General features: G+C 36.7%; 1 protein-coding gene across 1 annotated transcript in view; it reads right to left on the bottom strand.

The window, feature by feature from the left end:
• PCLO (piccolo presynaptic cytomatrix protein) overlaps nucleotides 1-24,140 on the bottom strand; it is a 281,990-nt gene that overhangs the window by 99,464 nt on the left and 158,386 nt on the right. Inside the window, exons 7-9 of the mRNA XM_030467444.1 lie at nucleotides 21,652-23,860; nucleotides 16,504-16,652; nucleotides 10,623-10,704 (exon numbers count right to left, since the gene is read on the bottom strand). Coding sequence (XP_030323304.1) covers nucleotides 10,623-10,704; nucleotides 16,504-16,652; nucleotides 21,652-23,860 — 2,440 coding nt within the window. The remainder of the gene's footprint in view (nucleotides 1-10,622; nucleotides 10,705-16,503; nucleotides 16,653-21,651; nucleotides 23,861-24,140) is intronic.

Below are 24,140 nucleotides of genomic sequence, written 5' to 3'. Positions count from 1 at the left end.
TACACATGGGTGAAAATTAATTTTCCAGGTATGTTTTCTGTTACAAAAGTAAATAGAATTCCATCTCTAAAAGCACGGTGTGATTGTTTAATTATTAGCATCCTGTACCTTAGCAACAACTTCAACCCAGACACACAAATGCAGGTGCATGACCCAGAAGCTCTGTGCAAACATTGTTTGTGTGCTAACTCAAACAAATATTCCTCTGAGCTGATTTTTCAAAGTATGAAACCATTTGTCTATCTAATTAGATGAGCAAAGAGAGTAAAGAAGCAATTAGAATGTATAACAGATTTTCAGTAATTACGCATGAATTTGTGCAAACTGGAAACTGTATGCATGAGCATCAGTTACAGTCCAGCTCCTGTCATGGCATAGAAATGACTTTTTAATAGACTTCTAGGTGTTTCAAATTTAAAAAAGAATATTTTTAAAATGTTTCTGATTTGGATTTCTAAAAGCACAAGACCATAGCCTTCAATATGGTAGTTGAAAATCAGTGTTTCTGTAAAAGCATGTCTGGTTTACTACATTTTGATATTATGTGCTTTGAAGCTATATCTATACAGAAGTAAAATGGGGGAAATTAAAAAGGTTTAAATCATAAAACTCAGATGAGGGCCACAAAACATGTCTCTGAGTAGTTTGAAATGGAAGATATTTTTAATCCACAAAATAAAGATTAATTGTGCACAGATATACCACCAAGGGAAGAAAAAAATCACATCCAACTATGGTTTTCATCACTTTCTAATAATATTTTCAGTAACAAAATTCAAACCCAGATGTCTGATTCATAACAATGAGGCACAACAGTGACCTTTTTCAGGCAGGTTCAGTGGTACCAATTAGAAAAATGCATGAGGATAAAGAATGAAAACAAAACATTAGGCATGAAAGATTTTGCAATATGCCAAAATGCCATGTTATAACGAGAACTATTAATCAAATCAAACAATACAAAGTCTTCCAACTCTATTTGGCTGTGAACAGAGCCAGAACACACCTTCCTCTTGTGTTCATTTACTAGACATTATCTCCATGTTCCTCCTCCAGCCTTATCTGGACCAGACATATGCTAGGGTGTGGGTAGGCCCTTATCTGCCAGAACAATTTTACAGCGTGTTCCATTGCCTATATGAAAAAGAATTGTCAGCCACAGAAAAAACCCAATGATTTCATTTTGCAGAGTTCAGACTGAAAAGTCCTGTGAAGAAATAAAAGCTATTTATTTAGATAGCACAGCTGTGATAAAGCAATCTTGACAGTCTGGAGAACAGATGGAAAGGAAACCTTACAAAGCAAACAAAACCAAGTTAACTTACACAACTGGAAAGCAGAAGGAAAAGTAGTATGTATAATACAACCCAAACCAAATTTTTACTTGCATTATTATTCCTATACAGTTCTGTAAAATATAAAAACTGATGATACTTTTAAAAGCATGGTTGTCTAGATAGGTATGACACTTTCAAGATTGTGCTCAGGGTAATTGTTTTGGCACTTTCTAAATGAAATTAGCTTTAATTAAGTTGTTTCCTAGAAACATGATTATGCCTTCTCAGTAATTCCACTTCTTGGCCATTTACAATTAAAGCATAAAATATACATGAGGCCAAATCTTGAGCTGATGAAATTAAAATATACTCCAGTTGTTTTAATAGCAGGGCACTGATTTATATCATCTACAAATCTGCTTCATGCTGATTTGCACACTGCTTATCATCCTGAAGGATCACAAAATGTTTTACAAATTAGCATCTTGGAGCACTTATAACATCTACTCAAAAAGAAAATAAACAGATCTTTTCTTTTTGGATGATCTGTTACACCAGAATTTATGGCATCATCTATCGTAGACTTATACTTTAAATCTATAAAAAAAACCAGTAGGCACTGATAAAAATATCTGTTTATTGATAGAAACCAATGGCTTAATAGATGACACCAACAGCTGAACTTCATTGTTTAAAATGTTAAATTTGAACTTTTCCATGTGTATCTGCTTTGGCATTTAAGAAACAGCAGGGCAATTCTTGTAAATGGACGTAAAAAAAAGGATATAATATAACGCAACTTGTTAGATATGTAGGTGTATATGCTAGGAATAATACAATGAATAAACAAAACTCTTTGGGCAAAGAGTAGTTTTGCATTAAATGCAAAGAAGTAATCAGTGCTTCAAAAAGTGTGAGAATATTGTACCTTATATTTTTAAATACCTTGTCAAAGCCATGATGAAGGACTAGACAAATCTTATTTCTGACCTAGTTAAGCTGTTCTAATGTTTAATAAATTAGGGAAAGTTTTGTTATCTTTGGTAAGAAGAGATGATTTACACCTGCTAAAAACTTTGGGCACGTTGATGTGTAGACTTGCCCAACATTCAGCTGTGCTAAGAAGGAAGCTAGAGACACATCCCTCTCCTTCACTTTGCATTATGTCTCCAATAATCACGGTGCTGGTACTGGAGAAGAACAAAGGATATATCTATCATATATTTTTTTTGTGAAACTTAAACTGGAGGATAGGGTCAGGGATTGGAAATATTGCTCTGTTCTATTACCTTCTGGATGGTAGCTCACGCTGCGTATGTGGAGTGATGGTGCTATCCTAAAGTAAGATATGCCAGTGGTGACAGTGTTTTCTTAAATATATTCATAAATGCAGACATAGTGACCTTATTCATCATCAACTTACACCCTGGAGCACCTCGAGACTTTTTAGCAAAGGCAAGAAAGACCATTTAGTCTTGGTCTAAACTAATACAGTCAGCACTGTATTAGTCAAAACACAATCTGCACCCTTCATCTGTTCTGAATTTTTCTGCTTTCTTTGTCATACTGTTCTTGTCCACACAGCTTTATTTAGTGAGCAGGCCACATACTCCTTCCCATTCTAAAATGGAGGGACGTTTAAGTAAGTCACAAAACACCATAGATTTACACATCTTTATAGTTAAATGAAGAAGATTCTCTTTATATCTAGTATTAGTTTCTACTTTTTCAAATAATGCCCATATCCCCTCATCCTCCTGTCATGTATCACTGTAAAGAGCCTGCCTTCTTCTTGTTGATAAGCTCCTCATTGGTATGGAATGGCTGATACTGTGTCCCCCCAGAAAAACTGTCTCTTCAGAATGAACAAGCCCTGTCCCTCAGCTTCTGCTCTCTGAACAGGTTCTACAGCCCCAACAACTCAGTGACTTTCTGCTGTACTCACTTCCATTTGCCAGTGTCTTGTGTTGATGGTGGGGCAGACTGAAGACAGTATCTTGACAGTCTGACATGTCCTGAGCACAAGGGGACAGTCACTTCCCTTGATCTACTGCCATGCTTCTGGTAACACAGCCCAGGATGCTGTTGGCCACTTTTACTGCCAAGGCACATAATGTGCAGCTGGGCATCTACAGAGACCTCCCCCAGGGGCCCTTCTGCAGATCTGCTCCCCAGCTGGTCAGTCCCTTTCTCATATCATTGCAGAGGGCTCTTTCTCTCCAGGTACAGTATTTCTATTTGTCCTTGTTCAACTTCACAAGGTTTCTGTTGTCCCACTCCTCAAGCCTGTCTTGGTTCCTCCAAATAGCAGCCCCACCCTCAAGTGTATTCCCCCACTTTGATGTACTCCATCAGGGTACAGGGCAGGTCCCACCACAGGTTCTTCTCTGGTACTCTACTTATTACCTGCCTTCAGGGAAAGAACAGCTCATTAAAACCATGTTCAAAACCCAAATATCTAACCAGTTTTTACTCAGCAAGTTGCCCAGACATTCAGACCTTTACATCCCAGTTCCAAGCTAAATGTTAATGTAAGAAAACACTTGAAGTCTAATGTTACTCTCAGCTTACTGCAATACCCTAATTTCAGCCCAGTTTCTCCAAACTTTAAAGATTCTTATGAGGATGAATCAACTGTAAAAAACAACCTCTTCTTCCAATATGTCAGTTTGTTTATGGCTCCAATGTAAAAAAAAAAAAAAAAAAAAAAAAAAAAGGTACAGTTGCTGGTTTTAACTCAAGCGTTTAATTAATCTTCTCAGTAAGGAGAAAAAGTTGAAAAGATTTTATTGATGTTTACCAAATAGTATGAGGCAGCCCTGTCATCAGAGGAAAATGATTTAGACAAAAAATGTTCTGGTGGCATATCTCAATGTAGTTGGTTTGTTATGAATCACACATATTAGTGATGTCTTAGCAGCTACTCTTAGCAAACAATAGATCAGTTCTAGGTGAATTCAATGAGCTTTTTTAGCTGTTTTCTTAACATATGGGACCAAAACTTCAAAGCATTTGGGTTTATTTAACCATTTTGGAAGAGTATCTCTGGCTTTTGAAGCTATCTATATTTTTTAAAGAAAACACTAGGAAAAGACTTGAGGATTTAGCATCTTTGTGTGCTGATCTTGTGTTGTAGATGTTGGTAATGTCCAGGTATTACAGATACAGATACTTTACAAACTGTAGATACATGACAATGTGCCTGATATTAATGAAAATATGTGCTGGCAATTGTTAAATAGAAGCTACTTAACTCTACCCCTTCTTTGGGGACATGAGATACCATGGGGAGTTTACACACCATGAGGAAAACTTCAGGCTCTTGGTTAAAATTCTGAGGAATCTGCAGGAACTACAATACTGCCTGTGCTTAAAAGGCACCCAGTAAAGATTCTGCACATTTGCAAGCTCCTCTTGATGGAAAAACCAAAGGAATATCTCACCCATATGCCTCCCCTGAGCAAGAATCAACTGAAACTGTGTTGCATGGGTATCTGTCATGAATGAGGAAGAATTTTTGGAATTATGAACTGTAAAATACTCAAGAAATAATTACAGTTATTTAAGCCTTTGTAAAAATAAAGACCAAACTTGAACCTTCCTTCTTTTCTCAAGGAGGCAGTATCTAGTTTTGGGGTATCATTCCTTAAAAAATTATAATATTCACATCAATTACATAAAACAAGTGAAGGTATTGCAGTTCTGCTGATGTTAAACTTCAAATTAACTTTTGATTCCTTGCTTGGAAAAGATCTCAAGTTGGCAACAGCAGAGACAGAAACTTGTGTTTTATTTTCAGAAGAGGTATCACAGAGCAGTTGTATTATGAGGCCATTTGACATTTCATTCCTTACCAACATCCGAACTGTGGATAAGGGCTTGTTTTGTATTTGGAAAGAAAGGAAGCAAAGCAGAAAATTAACTTTTCCACATTTGAAAAGGGGAAGATGACAAACTTATTAGTTTGCTTCATTTTTTTTTCTTTTCTTTTTTTTTTTTTTTTTTTTTTTTAATAGGCATAAATCTTGTAAGACTTCATATGTTATTTGTGACCTACTCATTTGATGTCACACACAAAATTAATACTTCTGTTATTAATATACATATAGCATAATAACTATTGTAAAAGAAAAACAGCATATGAATAAAGTGCATAGTAATTTATCAGTGACCTTGCTGTTTGTTGAAATTAACCCTTCAAAAAGCAGGTTTTTTGTGCATCAGGGTTAACTGCCCTTTGTAACTGCCTCATTTAGTGTTATTACTCACCTATGCACATTTTTCACAGCCACTATGCAGAGCAGTGAGTAGAGGGTTTTCATTTTCTTCCAAGAGTCATTAAGACAATTTATGCCTCACCTGCAAACTGACACTTAAATTGCTATTACTATGTTATTAACTTTTTCTAATGCCCTTGAAAAGTTGTCTCACCAATGATGTGCTTCCCTGAATGTCTCTTCTTCTAATTCTTCATGAGAAAGTGCCAGTCTGCATAATTTATTTCCAAAACACAGAGATTTATGGCTTGGCTTCTGTTAATCTCCTTCTTGGGTGCCTGCTTTCCTCTTGACTTTCCATGGAAACCTGGGGCCCGACTTACCTATAACATTCAGTGTTCTAGTGATCTGTTTCTGCAGCCTTTTCTGCACGAGAGCTATGAAAGCAAGTTTGACCTTTATGACCAGTAGACACATTGCCCTCTGGATTATCTCCACTCATCTGAAGATCTCATTAGACATCTTTCAACAGATGTTCATACACTGAAAAATGCATAAACAACTGAGCTGCCAAAAAGAGTTAATGGAAAGTATTTTAAATTCACATAGTGCTTTTCATATTAAGTTAGTTTAGAGAGAAGAAATATAAACATGTAATATCTGTATGTCTGTATCTCTACAATATGTTTCTAAGAAATATAAAAAATTCTTAGTGGTCTTTTTTCTTTTTATTTGGAAAGGCTGAACGGTAATATGTTCTTTCTAAGACTGCTATTAAGACAGAAATGGACATCTCTTCATCCCTTTATTTTCATTCCTGTTATCACTTATTGATATATGTCTTCACTGGAAAATCTCTGACAGTGCAGGGCTGCACCAGCTCTGTCCCTTTCTGTTTACTTGTTCTTCACTTCTGCACCATGTCTCTGACAAGGGGAGATTGTTTGAGGGAATAATGGCCATTAATTAGGGATGAAATCCTTCCCCAGTGATAAGTGAGTGTTAGAGGAGAGCATTGTTTTTTTGTGCAAAGTATTATCCCAGTTCTTCACAACATTAAGCCAAAGAAACAGGATATGCAATTTTCTAAGAAAAGAGTATGGCAACAAGAGGTGGGTTACACTTCTCACCTTCTCTGACTACTCTATCACATTCAACACAGACTGTGACTATATTTAATATGGTTTTTTAAGTATTTAGTAATCACATATTCACTGAACTTCAGTATTTTGCTTGTAAAAACGGAATCTGTTGAACTCCCAGGTGTTAGTACCCTAAATTTATACAGTTCTTTATTTAGAGATTGTAGTGAGAACTTGATATAAGAAAGTTTCAAATTCTTATTTTGTCTCTTGGTATAAGCAGTCTATGAGCTGGCATGCTGCAGAAGTGTTGTGCTGTGTGCAGGAGTTAATAATCCTTAGGGAGAGTATGAGGCATCTCTGACGTCCGTGCAATGTTACAGCTACCACATCATCCTCTCAGCAGTTTCATTGACAGTACTGATAAAGTGAAGATTAGAGACCCAGTCTTCTCCCACAGTCTAATTCTCTTCTTTATTCTAAAGTTCATAGATTTCCCTGAATTGCTTCTCTCCCTTTTATTTTTTCTGGAGAACTAAAGAGGATGCTCCACAAGACAATCTGTCTCCTCAAAGCTACATCGTGCTGCTTGGAAACATGGAATATCCCACCTTTGGACAGTGAAAAGTTACTTGTGACAGGCTATGTGAGGCAAAGCAGCAAAAAATACTTGTGACTTAGATGTACCTCTTTTCTAATCAGGAATAACACTATGTTCCAACATTCCCAATGGCATTGCCAGTGCTTTCATTACCTTCAATAGACTTGTCCTCTCTTCACTTTTTCAAATATAACCATGATGTCTTAAAAAACAGAAGAAAAAATGCTGGCAGTGTTTTTGCTGCTGGGCTAAAGGTTCCAATGGGAACACAGGTTTCTCAGTCAAAAGAGTGAGATTCTGCAGAATTAAATTCTAGTCTATTATCATTCCCTGCTAACTGCTATCATTACTCTGGCACCTCAGTATAACAATGATGCCAAATCTCTTTAGTTTGTGGGGCTTTTTTTGTTTGTTTGTTTTGGTGGGTTTTTTTGTTTCTTTTTTGTTTTTATTATTATTATTTACAAATTATTGGTAAATCTTTGCTAAGAAAAACCTTGGCAATTCCTTCCTCCTATCAGGGTTGCATGCCTAGGAAAGAAAAGCTGTGAGTTCTAGATGATGGCATATGATAAAAATACAAGAACCCTCAAGAGGCTGGCCAGCTTGCATGTGTGCATTCATTTTTCATTCAGAGTTAATATTCTCTTACCATTACAATTTTGGCCCAAGTCCTCATTCCTTACACAGTTCATTTTCGTACTAAAATTTTCAGTAAATATTTTGTGTTCAAAATCATGCTAGATTATGTAAGAGGCATCAAAGGCATCTGAACCTCAGAGCCAGTTTACATTTATCAAGAAAGCAAATAAGCAAAGAATATGTGCATATAATACATAGTGATAAATCCTGGATTTCAAATTATTTGGAAATACTCTTATTATTGATATTCATAATGTGACAATTTCTGGGTCCATAATCAGGCAGTAACCTCCACTATGGTAAGAAAGTCTGTGATGAAATCTATAGAATTCAAAATACAATGGTGATACTAGAATGAAAATCAAGCGTCCCCTTATAGTTACAGCTGTGGTATAGTTATAGCTGGGTACCTGGGCTGATCATTGATGCCCAGGTTGGACCAGGAATTCTTTGGTGTGGTGATGGGCTGAACCACTGGCCATCTTCCCAGTAAAGTAGCCAACCAATGGCTATGGGAGTTCTCTAAATGGGAATTATGGACAGTATGGAAGATTTCCCCTGATAGGTCCTTCTGTGCAGACACCAGTTAAATGATAAACTATTTGTCTCCTTATGATATCTTTGTTAATTCCCTGAGAGGAGAACCTGTCAGTCTCAGGTATCCCGCCAGACAACTTCTGCTGCTGAACTGATAAAACTGCATGTAGATAATTTAAATAATCAGTGGGGACTGTTCTTGCTTGTGCAGAAATGACCCCATAGAACACCCCAATGAACTCAACGCCATTGAGGCAGGCTTGGTGCCATAACTACTTCCCTGGGGAGCCTATTCCACTGTTCAGCCACCGTCTCGGTGAAAAACTTTTTCCCTCTAGCTAACCTAAACTTCCCTCAGCAGATTTTCCTACCATTCCCTCAGACCCTATCATTTGTTTTCAGAGGGAAGGGGTCAGTGCCTGCTCCTCCTCAAGTTATCCCTAGTGGCACCCTATTCCATTTTGATTCTTTTATATACAATTTGCTTCTAAAACATATTTGTAGGGAAATCTATATAGAAGTCTGTTCAGGCCTCCCAGGGTGCATCTTGACTGTACCCCAAAGCATGGTTTGCAGAGACAGGGCTGTGCTTGCTTACTCCACTTAGAATTTAGGTACAATGTAGCACATATACAGCAGCGAGCAAACCCAGTGTGGGCTTTGAAACCTTAGCAGGCTCCTGAGTGAGTATTTTTGATGAAGTGAGATCCCATGCTGCACAGGGCATTAGCAAATGGGAAGCCAGCATCGACACTTAGGTTTTCCAGCCATTGCTAACAAGGGATTTACCCTGATGCACAGTTAAATACTGTGGCTGCAGCATGTGAGCTAGTGGAGAATTTGTAACTGGCATTTTATGTGGCACTAGAGTGAGTAAATTTATAGAAGAGAGCAGACCTTCAGCAACATTAAATCATGAGCTATACTCAGCTGTGTGGTTGCTATTCTACTTGGTGAGTAAGACAGCAGTTGGGATCACAGCATTACTCATCACCTTGCAGAACAAGTATCTCCCCTGGGATGTCAAGGAGCTCCTGTGGACTGTAGGAGCCTGGGGCAGTGGAGGCTGCCACAACAGCCAGACCCCACAGCTTCTTCCATTCCATGTGGGAAGAGGAGGCTTGCTGTACCCTGAAATCATCAGTGGGTGTTACACTGACTAGCAAGTGAATTCTTCATAATGAATAGAGAACACTCATTTAACACCCTAAGTGTGAGGTGGATACTGGGGGTGGAAATGATCAAGATTTTACTGCTAGAAACCCTGTGAAAACAATATTTAGCAATTCAAGTAAGTTCGTGCCACTTAATGCTCTAGGGAACACCAAAGTTGGCAGTTGCTCGTTAGTTCTACGTAGAAACAGTTTGGCACACACCATTAAGAATTATTTCAACAAGTTAAAGTCTGATGGTTCCACAACCAAGCTGCTTAAAGAGTGTATCTCTGAAAGAAGACAAACAGCATATTACAGAAACCTTTCAGTTCCTCATCACTGTTGTATGTGAGTACAATTACAAAAGCAAAACCAAGCCTAACCTGTGCTAGATACTGTAACTGGCAGCCTTTTCACAGAATCATAGAAAGGTTTGGTTCCAAGATAATCCAGTTATAACCCCCTTGCATGGGCAGTGACATCTCCCACTAGATCAGGTTCCTTAAAACCATGTTTTACAGTTTTATACATGAAAACATTCTTCTCCATTTCTGCTCACAGTCTGGGAGATGAATGACTATAATCTTTGCCATTTTCATATCCTTTGTAAGAAGACTCAAACTTATATGAACATTTGTGTTAGCGTTAGGGAAAAGTCTGCAGCCCTGTGATAAATGTTTCTATATGAAAATATCACTGGAAAATGGGATTTGATATTTCCTCTCTGTAGAATACTTCCAGTACAGAAGGAATAAAATTCTTTTTCCTGTACATGTTGAACACCTACAGAAGCCTATTTTATGGAAACTTCCTGTACAGAGATTATACAGAGTTATCTACAAAGCAACAACAAAACATATTGCTCATATGTGACACACAACATATTTTTCCACTATTTTTGATGTCTGAATAGCTTATGTATCCTGAACAGATGTGACCTTTTTTCCATACTGCTGCTTTCTGTTATAATGAACTAGCAAGATTGAAAATGACCACTGAATTTCCTGCTGCATACGACACAGGGACTGTTTTTAATAGTGCAAATCTTTTGCATGAGTCATGCTAATCAAATTAATTATTAGGTTAAACCAAGGTTGTTGGGTTTTTTTTACCTGAAACTGTGTGATCCTTTGGGTCTCTCAGTAGTTTGAGCCTTGCATAAGGGAAAATGTACTGCAGGGGCTTCCCATTGATCTGAGGAACACAAACATGCATGTCACAAAAACAGAAAAAGACATCAATTTCATCAATAATTATATTACCTGTCAGACTGCAAAAGCGTTCTGTGGGGGAATGGGTACTTGCTTCCATAAAGCCAGAATAATTTTGAATATGGTTTAGGTTTTGATTTTTATCTTCTATCGACTAGAATAGAACTGCCTTCTGCAGCCTCTCTAACATTAATTCCTTGTAGCAGTGATGTTCAAGAGAATGAAATTAAATATAATTTCTGTAATTATTACAAAAGCCTGTTCATACAGACCTAATCAAAATGGTAGTTGAACATGTAAGCAGCCATAAGTAACAGTTTTAGTTTCAGAAAAAGCACATATTCAAACATACCACTTGTCATCAAATTAAAAAAAAATTGCAAATCTTACCCTAAAACTTTTAGGACTACATTCCACCTGAAAATGTGCAACATTTACTTGGGTTGACATTGGAATATGTCAAACTGAAAGCAACACAACACTGCAATACACATGAAAAAGCCAGGTTTCCACCTGGGATGATCCCACCTGACCAGTGACACAGGCACAGGAGGGGCCACACAGCAGTGACTAATCCAGGGATGACTGCTGAGCCCACACCAAAACATCTCTGCAGTAAGAGTGTTTGTTGAACCACCGATGCCCCTCACAGCTATGACACCCCCTCTCTGCCTTTGGTCTTTTAGAAGTGAAGTGAAATCCACCACCTCTCTGCCCCTGCACATTGGTGCTGAGCCTGAGTGTTGCACAGAGAGAGAGAAAAGAGAATGGCTGCCTGTGACTGCTCCTGGTTGAGTGTCAACAGGATGGGACGTGGGGGAGGCAGATTCAAGGAACCAGTGGGACTATATTAATCAGCATGGATATGGAGCAATCTGAGTATATCAGCAGCCTGCTGCCAAGAGTTTGTTACTTTTATTTATATTTAAATAGCATTTGAAGTGATTAAACTCCTCCTGAACTGAGCACTTCAAACAGAGTTTCTCCCCCGGAGAATTTACTACATTAATATATAGCTCACATAAAGGATGGGAAGGGAAATGGAGAAGTCAGGGGACTCACTTAGCTCAATCCCATGGTGAGCAGAAGAGTTTATACATCTTTTGTCATAATTCCGTTTCTTACCCAGTGCATGATGTTGCATCTACAGGGCTGAAATCCTCCCGTAACACACTGAGAGTACTATTGACTGTAATCAACCTCAGTCAAAAGGAGATCATGAATTTGGTAGTGGACAAGTACCCCAGAACAGATCAGAACATGAGCTCAGGCCGACCTCAGGATTTACCAAGGAATTTTGCCAGAACACAAGTTCTAATACTATGAGAAGTATATGAAGTGACATGAGCCTTACAAGCTCACAAATGGATAGGGACATTGTTGTTTTAATGACATTATCAGAAATTCAGTAACTCTAACAGTAAAAATAATGTCTTTGACACACGTAGCTAACATAAAATCCTAAAACAACTGAAAGAATGTACCTATTTTTAAATTAAATAAAAATAATACAATACAGCGCAATACAAATTTTAACAGATCCTTAGCTGGTACCCATTTTGGTGGAGTAATTCAACTTAACTAAGAAACACTGCAGCTCATAAACTTTAATTCATGGTTTTTTTTAATTGCTCTATCCTACTTTTCTTTAGCAAGATAGCTTTTTAAAAATATATATATAATAACCCAAGAATGTTCAATGTCATATTGTACGTGATTTGCTGACAAATCTATCAGAAAATACAGACTAACTCCTACTTTAGCCTATTACTTCCTCATTATCTAACTTCCAAAATTTTATTATAAATCTTGGTGATTCATATACTTATAAATAAAAGGATTAAAGTTTATTAGCATTCAGGGTAGCTTATTATTTTATTGATATTATTTTTATTAAATTTATCATGTCATTAGGCATTGACCTAAAGAATAGAATTTGTCTGAAAGTGCCAGAATAAATAGCAAAAAATAGTGGTTGCTGTAAATAGTTAATGGAAATAACAGTTATGTTGGTTTTGATGGTTTAATTTTAGTCACTAATATCTATAGACACCTGTATGAAAACTACTGGTATATTTGAAACATCTAATTTTCACTAAAGGTGAAATCCTTTCATCTGAATATATTCCAGGGGGTTCTTCCAGCTAACTATTGCCCCAGCTACCCCAGTGAAAACACAGAGGGACCCCACTAAGATGCACAACCACAACAGCATAAATCTGAGTTTTGGCACAGAATGGACACTCTTTGTTGCAAGGCTGCAGGAATGGAGGACATGTAAGTCCCCAAGACCAGACTACAGTCACAGGGTAAAGGGTGACTTGATTCTCTTTATTTGGTCCATATCCCCCAGAGGTTCCTGCTATTAGTCCTTGTGATGGAGATCCTTCCCTTGCCTTTCTGAGAGCAAGTGGTACACTCAAGTAATGGCTTTTTCAGCTCATGTCATCCCCTTGTGATCAGACACATATTGCAATGTATCTTCCCTCCTATTGTGCTCTTAAGCCCCCGTGGAACTTAGGTCACACTTTTCTGGAGATTGCTCTGATGGCCCTTGGGGACTGCATCCCAATAAGTTAAATGAGAATGGGACTATAAAGTGTTTGCTCCAGAGATTTAAGCTTTAAGCTCTGGTCATGTATTTCATGGTATTAGCCAGTTCAAAATGTCATTCTATTCCCCCCCACCCAAAAAAAAAAAAAAAAAAAAAAAGGAATTACAAAAAGAAGGAATGAATGGAAAACAAATGTGCTGAGGTTTTCTAACAGTTAGAGAAAAACAGTTTAAATATAGACTTCATTTTTCTTACAACTTTTGTCCGACTAAGAAATTGTATGGACACTTCATATAAGGGTACTCTATAAGTAAAGAGGAAAATTAAGAGGAATAAATTTCTTTAGTAACGTATTTAAGTTTAAGAATGAAAAATCAACAAGTGTATTTTAGTATTCTAGACAAAATCCATAGGTCCATAGCAACAGCTACAATGTAGTAACTCGTCTTTTGGTCAGGTCATCAAAGCCACTGTAATTTCTGTTTTGAAATGGTGCTGCACCTCCTCTTTCACCATCTTAGACACAGCCTGAAACGGCAAATCTCAGCAATCATGCTTGTCTGTAATCCTTTTGGAAATTCAGTCTTCCAGGGAAACTTTATGGGAATTAAATCTCCAGGAAGAGCAAGGTGGATGCTCGAGGTGATGGGTCAGACATTATCTCTCCTAATTTCCAAATGGAGTAATGCACAAGTCCTTTGAAAGATGGCACCATGAATTTCCATAGCTAAGGTAATCTGACTTTGAATCATTACATCTCCTCTTTGCAGAGCACAAATATCAAGTTCTCTAGAAAACCTAAATATGAAAAGTTCTTTCTATTGATAGAATGCTGTTGATGAAGATACTTTGCAAAAGAAGTATCTGAGAAAAAAATTAACAATGTTCCTCTTCATTAAAAAATTGCAAAGTAAGTTGCCTTTGCTTCTGCAATTCAGACAGTACAAACTTGGGCTCATCCTAACATTCAATGAAATAACATTGCTGAGTGGCTAAAAATGAGAACTTGCCTGCTAAATTCAATCTTAAATTACAGTGAGGGTCTGGCTAACAATTCACTCATTAGATTAGATATTTTAACAGTTGCACTAAACTTGGAAATGTCTTGTTTCTCATGGGTGACTTAAATATTTCAAGGGAATTGTACTGACCTATGAACCAAGAAATATACTTTTTGAGGGTCTTCAGAAACAGGTTGTGTCTTTAGAGGCCTAGCCTTACTTTTTTCTTAGAAAACTGTTAAACTGATGAGTATACACTGGTCATATGATGAATTTGAGATTTTATTATTCATTTAGGGGTTAAAAAGACCCATCTATGATTACTGAAAATTCTGTATTTAGAACTTCTTACTAAAGACCTTAAAAATCATGTAATTCCAACCCCCCCCTGCCATGGGCAGGGACACTTTCCACTGGATCAGGTTGCTCAAAGCCCCATACAACCTGGCCTTGAACACATCATGGGATGGGGCAGCTACAGCTTCCCTGGGAAAAAAACGATGAAGAGGTAACTGTTTTAAAGTTCCTCCTTCCACATAATTTTTCTTCTGCAGAGGTTTTACATGGCAGCACACAATCATTTAGATCATGTTCACTTTCCAATTTCCATCCCATATTCTGCAAAACATAAAAAACTATGTTTGGCATAATTTCAAGTGTGGTACATTGGGATATCAAAACAGCTTCAAGGAGAAAAATTGTATTTTCTTATGGAAATAATCCAAGCAAACAGGAACTCTCAGGTCTCTTAACCTTCCTGCCAAGAAGGTTATCAAAGTCTGTCAACTGGTCCTAATGTAATGCTACTTATACTGGAGAAAACACAAAGATCAAACCTTTGTGTATGAGGAACTTGGCTTGGAACTGATTACCAGGACAAAAGTTCTGGAAATCTAAAAATACATCTTAGCAACTGCCTCCATATCACAGAGCTCAGGATAACATAATCTTTTTGGACAAACCTAGTTTTGAGGGCAAACTTTTAATTTTACCTCATGGCACTGCAGTAGTCAAATACAATTATATATGCTAACATGTGTTTCTTATGGAAATTAAAGTTCTCAGATAGGTAGGTTTTGATCTATTGCCTGTATTATTAATAGCTGTCCTTTATTGTGCAGTAAAATTGGCTCATAGAGTGAGTTACTTGAATAGATTGAAATAGATAGAGTAGATTTGAAAAAACTTAATATATTGTAAAACCCTCTTTCTTAACAAGAAATGAGCAGGCTCAGGACAACTTAGCCTGCTTAAAACTCAATATATGCCAAAGTAGAAATAGAGGGAAAAAGAAAAAAAATTCCACCTTGTATTGTAAGTTATTTGAATGCTTACTTTATAAAATCTACATCCTTATTTCATGAAACCTACATACTGTTGACAAAAATGTCAGTGAAAACCTCACCATTGAATAAGTTTCAAAGGCTGCATGACAGTAGTATATTCCTGTTTGTATGTCACATGAATAATTAACATGAGTAATATAAACTCTTAAGTACCACAAAGAGGCCATGTAATACCTTCTCATACATCCATTGTATCTCATGGAAAACACAGTACAATCTCAATCAGTAAAAATTATAAATGAAGCAATCTCATGAAGACCTGAAAGATTTGAAGTATATAAATTTCATTAATAGAAGGAGGACATTTGGTGGTATACTAAGGTGAACTAGATTTCAAAGCTGGCAAGCTTGAAAAGTGGAAGGCATTTTTATTTCTCATTATAATAAATGAAACATTTTAATTACTAGATTGATAAAGTCTTGCTTATTTATACAGTAGACTATAGACTATATAGGATTACGCTGACCAACAAAAAAGTGTCAACAGCATAAAGGAACCCTTTCCCTTAAACCACTAAAAGAAGGTGCTTGAATTTGGATGGGATAAAGCTAATAAGGTAAAATGGGATTGTTTTTATTTTATTTTATTTTATTTTATTTTATTTTATTTTTAATAGGAATACCTAATGTCTGGGTAGTTCTGGTTAGCAGATTAATTGCTTCTAGACATGTTTCAAAAATCAAAAGGCAACCTGCTAAATTAACACTGAATTGCAGAAAAATGTTGTTCTAATGTCATCATCGAGTACTGATGACAAATACACAGGTTCAACAGCACTTCAGCTGAATGGATCTGTAATTTGATTAATCCTCTATTCCCTGCACTACCAGAAAGTATGATTAAATTGTCAAACATTTATAACACTAAAGGCACAACTTACTTGATAGCTTATTTGATCTTGGTGTTGACTTGGTGGCCGAGAGTGGGACAACTTCTCTGGTAGCCTTCTGTCGAGGCCGTGTCCATTCTCCAAACGAGATTCCCTGGGCTTGTCAAACCAATCTGTTTCTTCCCGACGGAGATGATAGGCTTTGAAAACCAAGGACAGGTCAAATGTTCTGATCCAGTGCTGGGCAAAGGGCATTAATGGGCATTGTGCACAGCAAACATGCATATTGGTTACTAGGTGGCCATGCAGCTAAAGCAAAGTTACAGGTGAGACTTGAGACATTGAACTCAGGCATAGTTCAGCTGTAAGTGATATGGAAAAGTGAGAAGATTTCGTTTATGCTAAAAATTATGGATATTAAATACCAGAAGAAACCCACTGCCTATTGCTATAGCAATTTCCTTCCTTCTGACAGCTCAGAAATATACTACAGATTTCACATTTTTCTAAATGTTTTGATGAAAAAAGGTCAAATTAATTGCTTTGCAGTAGTCTGAGAAAACAAACAAAAAAACCCAACCCAAACCAAAATAAAGAAATCAAAAACAAAACCCAAAGAGCCAACCCTCAAAACCCAACCTCCATTGATTTTGAAACTTCTGAACTGAGTATGTTCAAAATATATTGGAAATACGGTAGAATTACTTATGAACAAATTGAGACTCCTTATGAAATCACTATCATCCTAAAAAAAAAAAAAAAAAAAAAAGATTTGAAGCCATCTCTACTCTTTGTACTTCTAAGCAGGAATACTTAAAATGTTCTTATTTTTAATGCCATCCCCTAGTTTTGCCACATGCATGCAAATTTAGCCAGAATGTTTTTTTCTACAATAATTCTTTAAGTCTAATGTTCTTAAATCTGCAGGTTTCTAAAAATGCATAAAATCCATTGTGTTAGATACCCTTTGGGAGCCAAATAACACCATTTCATTGAAATCAGTTTTGCTAATAGATTTATGCTGACACAGGTTTCACTCAATTGGGATCAGAGTCAGCTCCTATGTATTTAATATTTCCACTATGCCACTACAAATTCACATCTCTGTTGCCCATTAATGTAAACCAAAACAGTGCTAATCAGACTGCAATAAAAAGTATGAATTTTATGCTTTGTTAATCAAGATAAATTTGGAATTCAAAAGAAAATATTTATTTTAAAAAAAAAGCACCTGAAATTGCAAATCTTAAACAGGTCAGTTGTTGCTATAGTAATAAGAATGAATGCAATTGGTCCATGACACAGAAGAGAATTCTATATGAAAAATGCTAGTAATGTGCATAATCTTGTCTATTTAGTCTATTTGGTCATTATAACCATGATCTACTTGGGTTAACAAATAACTGGGAAAAAAATCTAGTAGGAGGAAAAACAATATTTTGTGTTTTAACTACTATTTTATTAAATTCCTCCAAAAAGAATAACAATATATATGCATGCTTTAAAAAAAAATATTTTGTATGTGGTAAAAACTACACCCTATATTATATTATGTCTTTTGACAATTCTTAATCTTTGTTAAGATAATATATGCAGTCTCTTACTAACTGAGCACAAATTTGATCTAGTATGAAATGTTTTGAAAATATTATTTAGATTAGCATAGATGAATTAAATAGAAGCATTATTACAGGTTGATGATTGTCCAATTAGTGATCAGTTATTAATTGCTCTCAATAAACCATTATGACCTAATATGCAAATCCTTCACACTTTACATATTTATGCCAATTGACTGCCCATGCCAGGCTGGTTCATAACTCACCCTGAAAGAACTTCTTATTGAAGCTTACATGAAGAACCTAATGCATTTTTCTGCCCCCATTTTCTAATGATCACTATTGCAATCTGTGTCATAAGCTGAGCAGAAGAGACTTTTTTTCTCTTCCTCTCTCAGCTGTAATAACTTCTGCTGTATTTCTTCTTCAGAAAAGCTAGCACATTGTGTAGCATACCATACTGCAGTTCAGAACAACCTACTTTTATATTAGACTGTGATGAACGCTTGTACTTTATATAAAATAAAAAAGGTATGTATGTATGTATGTATGTGTATATAGACACACACACGCCACACTCATAGGTACATACACACACAATTAACTGGTTTGGGCTTGATTAGTTGGGATTTGCTTCAGCTGGAAACGTGAGAACAGCCAAGATGAATCACTGACAGTCATGGAGCATGCATCCTTTTTTCTAAGACTACCAATATGCAGCCATATGGTTCCACTTGTTAAAAACTCCTGCTGGAGTCAGTAAGGTTCCATGCTGCTAATCACAAACTCTTTAACAAGGCAATATTGATAGAGAACTAATAGTGATCACTCTAAATCCCACAAATGAAAAATTACAAGGGGTCAGCTTGTGTTATGTCTTGATGTCTTCACACCTAAATGTTAAACTTCTTAACTCTACAGTAGAACTAAAAAATTAGCATATAAAAGGAAAAAAAACCCAAAACAATCCTTCAGGTGAGAAAAGATACATATCATATCTATTTACATTTTGACTATTTACATTTATAAACCTGCTTCAGCATCCTTGAAAATTACTATCTTCAACATACTAGTTTGTGGAAACTGTGGCAGCTTTAGGGTTAGGTTAATAAAGAGCTATTTGCTGGATTAGAGCTTGCACGGTATTCATGCTATTTATTTTCAGTGAGAACCTCTGGATGTCATTCTCTTTTGACACCAATGACACTGATATATGTAATTCTGCTGTAGGTATTATGTGCTGAAGCACAGTTTTAAGATTTGTTCAGTATGTTGGTGTACTGAGTAAAAACCAGAAGGTTTAACTTCAAAGTCCTATTCATATTATCTCCTAGTGTTTCTGATGGAATGTGACTCATAAAAATAAACAGAAAGTCAAGCATATCTCTCAATTTGAACTGAAGAAAACAATGTAAATTTAATATTTTGACCTACATTAATTTTTAAAAGTCTCCAAAGGTGAAAATAAAAGCTTTAGCACAAGAATTTTCCTAAGATAGTGCTTAAGATTGTGTTACTGCTGCATGGCATTGATAAGGATTCATTAAAGGAAATCAAAGAAAATTGTTTTAAAGGGCTAGATGCAACATTCCAGAATAGTTGTCTATTGTCAGGGTACTAAAGATTTCAGTCTAGGGAAAAGAAGGCCATAACTTTGTGAGGAACAGTAATGGCTTCTTTGGAGCATTTTTTATCTTATATGCAAATTGTATGAATTATTTTCAATTAAAGCTAGTTGCTCTTAGACAGCATATTTAAAAATAATGTCAAAAAGCATTTTGATTTTCCAAGAATTTCTAAATTTCTATCTATCTATCTATCTATCTATCTATCTATCTATCTATCTAATGGTGCAAAAATAAGTTATTTGTGAAGAAACAAAAGCTTGATATAAAGTAGAAATAAATTGCTGGGAAGGGAAACCCTGGTTTTCAGGGACATGTCAGTCTAATAAGGAACCTGTGAACAGTTAGAATATGTGACTTATTTAAAATTAAAACATGTTAAACCTAAGATGTAACATGCATGCCTTGGACAAACATATATATACGTTTATTTATTTAACAATGATACAAGTTGCTACTTAAGGAGTTCTTTTCAACTGCCTTCATATTTAATTACAGGACTTGATGTGCTAAGAATTTAAGAGCAAAGGTAAGATTTAAACTTGTGATAAAAGAAAGGCTGACAATTCTGAACCTCCTTTGAAACACAGACTTCATGTGGAGTTTGTAAACATCTAAAAATATCAAAAGACTCGATGATTTTAAATGTCTTTTCCAATCTAAATGATTCTATGATTCTAAACTAACAGAACAAAACACTTCAATGCATTGTAATATTCAGCAACAGAAACAGATTACATTTTCTAACTCTTATGAAATACTCGTCTTTTGCAGAGAAGTAATAGTGCAATAATGAACCCTGAGGTTAATACAAACCTGAAAAATTAACCATACTATTTCATAATCATGCAAATGTGTCTTTTGAGACAATCATTGCCATTTACAGACAATATAGAGCATGCAAAGTCTCTTTTATTGTGCAGTAAGTACACGTATGAAAAAGTTAAGGGAGTGCATACAATTTCAAACATATTAATTTCATTTTCTTTCAAACTGACTATGATTTTTAAAACAAATTAGAATATATTAAGTCTGAACTGACTCCAACAAAACTGATACATAATTTGCAGTTATTTAGTACTTCACATCAGCTTTAACATTCTGATGATTATTCAGAAGAAACATTTTTAATTGGACAATTAATAATACATGAGAAAGGTTCCTTTCATGAACCTAAGTGAGATAAAGTCTTGTGCTTATTTGGCAGACATATTGTATGGGTGCATACAAAACTAGCTATGCTGCACAATCCATCAATAGAAGTAAAATATTTTATGCAAGTTTATTGAAGGATGAGATTGTCTTGCATCATCCAAATGACAAATTATCTTACATTATCACAATTCTGAATGCACAAAAATTCCACATGACAGGATGCTTTTAACATACTATATGTAGAATGTTATTTTGCTATCATGTTAAGCTCTATATGGTTCTAACACACAATACGAGCTTGATGAACATACTATTTCTGTATAAATGCAGATCTAAAGTGGTGCATCAGGAGATGGAATTATCAATTCTTTAAATCTACCACAGAATTTCATGCAAATAAAATTATGAGAGCTTTTTAGAGGATTTGGGAGACTATTTCCAAATCCTAACAAAAACTATTGCAAGGAAGTTCAATGATTCACAGTCACTGGAGAAGGCTACACATAAAGATTGATGGTTAGGTATGTACCGTACACGGAATATTCTACACAGTATCATCAGAAAGGTAGATGCCACACATGAAAAGGAAAATGCCCAAGCAATCCAAAAGGAAAGCAAATCAACAATAATACAATGAGCATGCTAGAGTAGCTTAACACCATTCAGAAACCACTATAAGGATAAAATAAAAAACATCAAATAAAACAAAACAAATCAAACCCAAAAAATGTAGATACACAGAAGATGCACCAAGGAACAGAAAAAAGAACAAGTCTTTGCAGTATAACAAAATCAGACACATGCGTAGAAATGAGGATTTGCGTTGTGATAGTAAGATACCAGTCTGAGGCCTAATTTACCTTCACTGTCTGACATGGCATGCTGGAAGTCATCCATGATGAAGGCTATATCTCGATCATAGCCTCGAGTCCGTGACTCCTCCCTCATATGTTGCTGGACCTCAGGTAATGAATGGCTCGATCCAAACTGGTCCCTGGTATCTGCAGATATTGGTGGCAAGGGTCCAGCTGCTGCTCTTGCCATTCCCATTGGCTGGCCAACGGGACTCAGTGGGCTCTCCTCCTCTGAGTTCTGCGCTACTATTGGGATCCTTCCCCTGCTTTGGCTAATAGGTAGACTGGTGGGTTTAGTTCTTCCAGAAGGTGCTGCATGGCTAAAGGAAACATCTAGGGGTTCAGCTTCTTGAGCTTTCAGTCTCAAAGAAGAACTGGAAGAATCCCTTTTCAATGACAAATCAAGCCCATAAACTGAGGAGGGTCTAGATGAGGGCCTAGATCTACTACCACTGCTATAAGACTTGTCTGCTTCATCTTGTAATGTGGATCTCATTGTTGGGCCTAGTGCAGTCCCAAGGCCTGCTCCAATGGATGAAGTCAGTGGTTGTCCCATGTATTTCTGTTGGTCAGTGATGTTTTTTCTAAGGCCAAAAGTGATATCATCTTGAAGAAGCCTTGCCCTAGTAGTAATTCCCCCAAGTGTTGAAGTGCTAGAAGTCATATAACTCGAATAGTCAGGCTCAAGGTCTCTGCTTTCTTGGATAGGTGAAAACTTTGTTAATTTGGGATCTATCAAAGCTTTCTTGTGTTTTGACTGCTTCTGGTAAAGGAGGGCTGCTGGGAGCTGCTTAGCAGCTTGTTTCTCAAGAGTGAGTCTACCTATGCTGTATTTCTCAGATTTTGGAAAATGCCTGTAGCTGCCCTCTGCATGGTAATACTGTGACAGGCCAGCCAGATGATCAAGACTTTCTGCACCTCTACGGAACTCTTGTTTTATCTGGTGTTTCAGAAGTTTGAGCTCATAAGGGTCCTCCATTGGATCTTCATCAGCTTTAACATAGGAATGTAACCTAGAAGAAGCATGCAGTGGTGCTAGGAAGTCTGACACTTCTTGTGCTCTCCTGGCCTCACTTGTGCGAAGCAGTCGATCTGTTTTAGTCAGATCTTTTTCATGGAGGCTAAAACTGGAACCAAGTGCTCCTGTTCCTTTAGTAAGTTCTCCTATATCATCAATCAGCACATAATTTCGGGGTGTATGGTGGTGGTCTATATCTGCATAGAATGAATCTGCAGATATGCTTGATATAGGACTGCTTGCTATGCTATTTCTCTCATCTAGTCCTATCCTTAAGTCCAAGGTAGAGTATTTACTGCCCAGCTGGGAAACTGGATAATTACTGTCAGTTGAAACTGGTGCTATCATGAGAGGCTGATTGTGAATTACATCATAGTTTGTTGTTATCTTAGGTTCCAAATATAATGTAGTTTGTCTTGGTTTTGGCTGTATCACCATCATCTGTGATGGGAGTTGGTATGATGGCTGTTGAGATGGCGGAGGTTGAGCCTGTGGAGTAAAGGACATAGTAGCTCCTGTCTGGAAAGCTGTCTGGGTCTGATAGGGTGAAACCTGCTGGTGATACAAAGGCTGCTGTTGTTGGTAATGTGACTGCTGTGTAAACGGAGTCGGTGCTTGAGTAGGCAGGGCAGGAGATGAATACTGATACTGACCATATGGGCTTGTAGCAGGGGCAAACTGGGTTTCTGGCTGGGTTTGTGGTGGCATAAACTGGTTAAACTCTGTCTGGGGTGCAGTGCGTGGTCTTTCCAAACCGTGCTGAGTTTCTATTCTGGTTGACCTGGTATTATTAACTTCACTGTCTGACATATAATCACGTTCTTCTGCTACTCCTTGGAGATAGGCACGCTCTCTCTTTTCTCTTTCTTTAAGTAAGGCTTCTTTCCTCCTATTAATCCCCATTTCCAAGTATCTCAGCTTGGCATCTATTTCTTTCTCCTCCTCATCTAGCTCTGCTTGCTTCTTCCTAAGCTTGGCTGATTCACGTTCAACCAGATCCAATTCCCTGTCTATATCCTGAAGAATTTTGGCTCTGGCCATAGTGGTGGTCCTACAAATCCTTCTGCGTGAAACCGATCCCACAGAAGTGTATGGCGATTGAGTTCCTGGTGTTGCTTCTTCTGGAGGTGGGTTAGGCAGAGTCCTCTTCACCTTCTTTTGAGTTCCTGATGGAGTTATACTTGAAGAACCTTTTGTCTGCAACAACAATACAACAACAACAAAAGACTGAGTCACTATTCTAGAGGCTTGATTTCAAATAAGTCACAAGGTCTTCTAATTTTTTTTCATCATATGGCTTTATATCTTAATTCAATATGTTCTCTAATGGAGAGGAAGCTTGTGGTATTTGTGAAAAAGAAGAAAACAGCATCAAAGAATGATGGCATTAGTCTGATAAAGTTCAAGAAAATAAGCAACCTAATGCAAAATAATAGTGACATTCACTAGGACTTTGTTTAGCCTAAGGCTGAAAATT

Source organism: Calypte anna, chromosome 1 (genome assembly GCF_003957555.1).
Source record: "Calypte anna isolate BGI_N300 chromosome 1, bCalAnn1_v1.p, whole genome shotgun sequence".
NCBI classification, from domain to species: Eukaryota; Metazoa; Chordata; class Aves; order Apodiformes; family Trochilidae; genus Calypte; species Calypte anna.
This window is presented reverse-complemented; position numbering and strand designations above follow the sequence as displayed.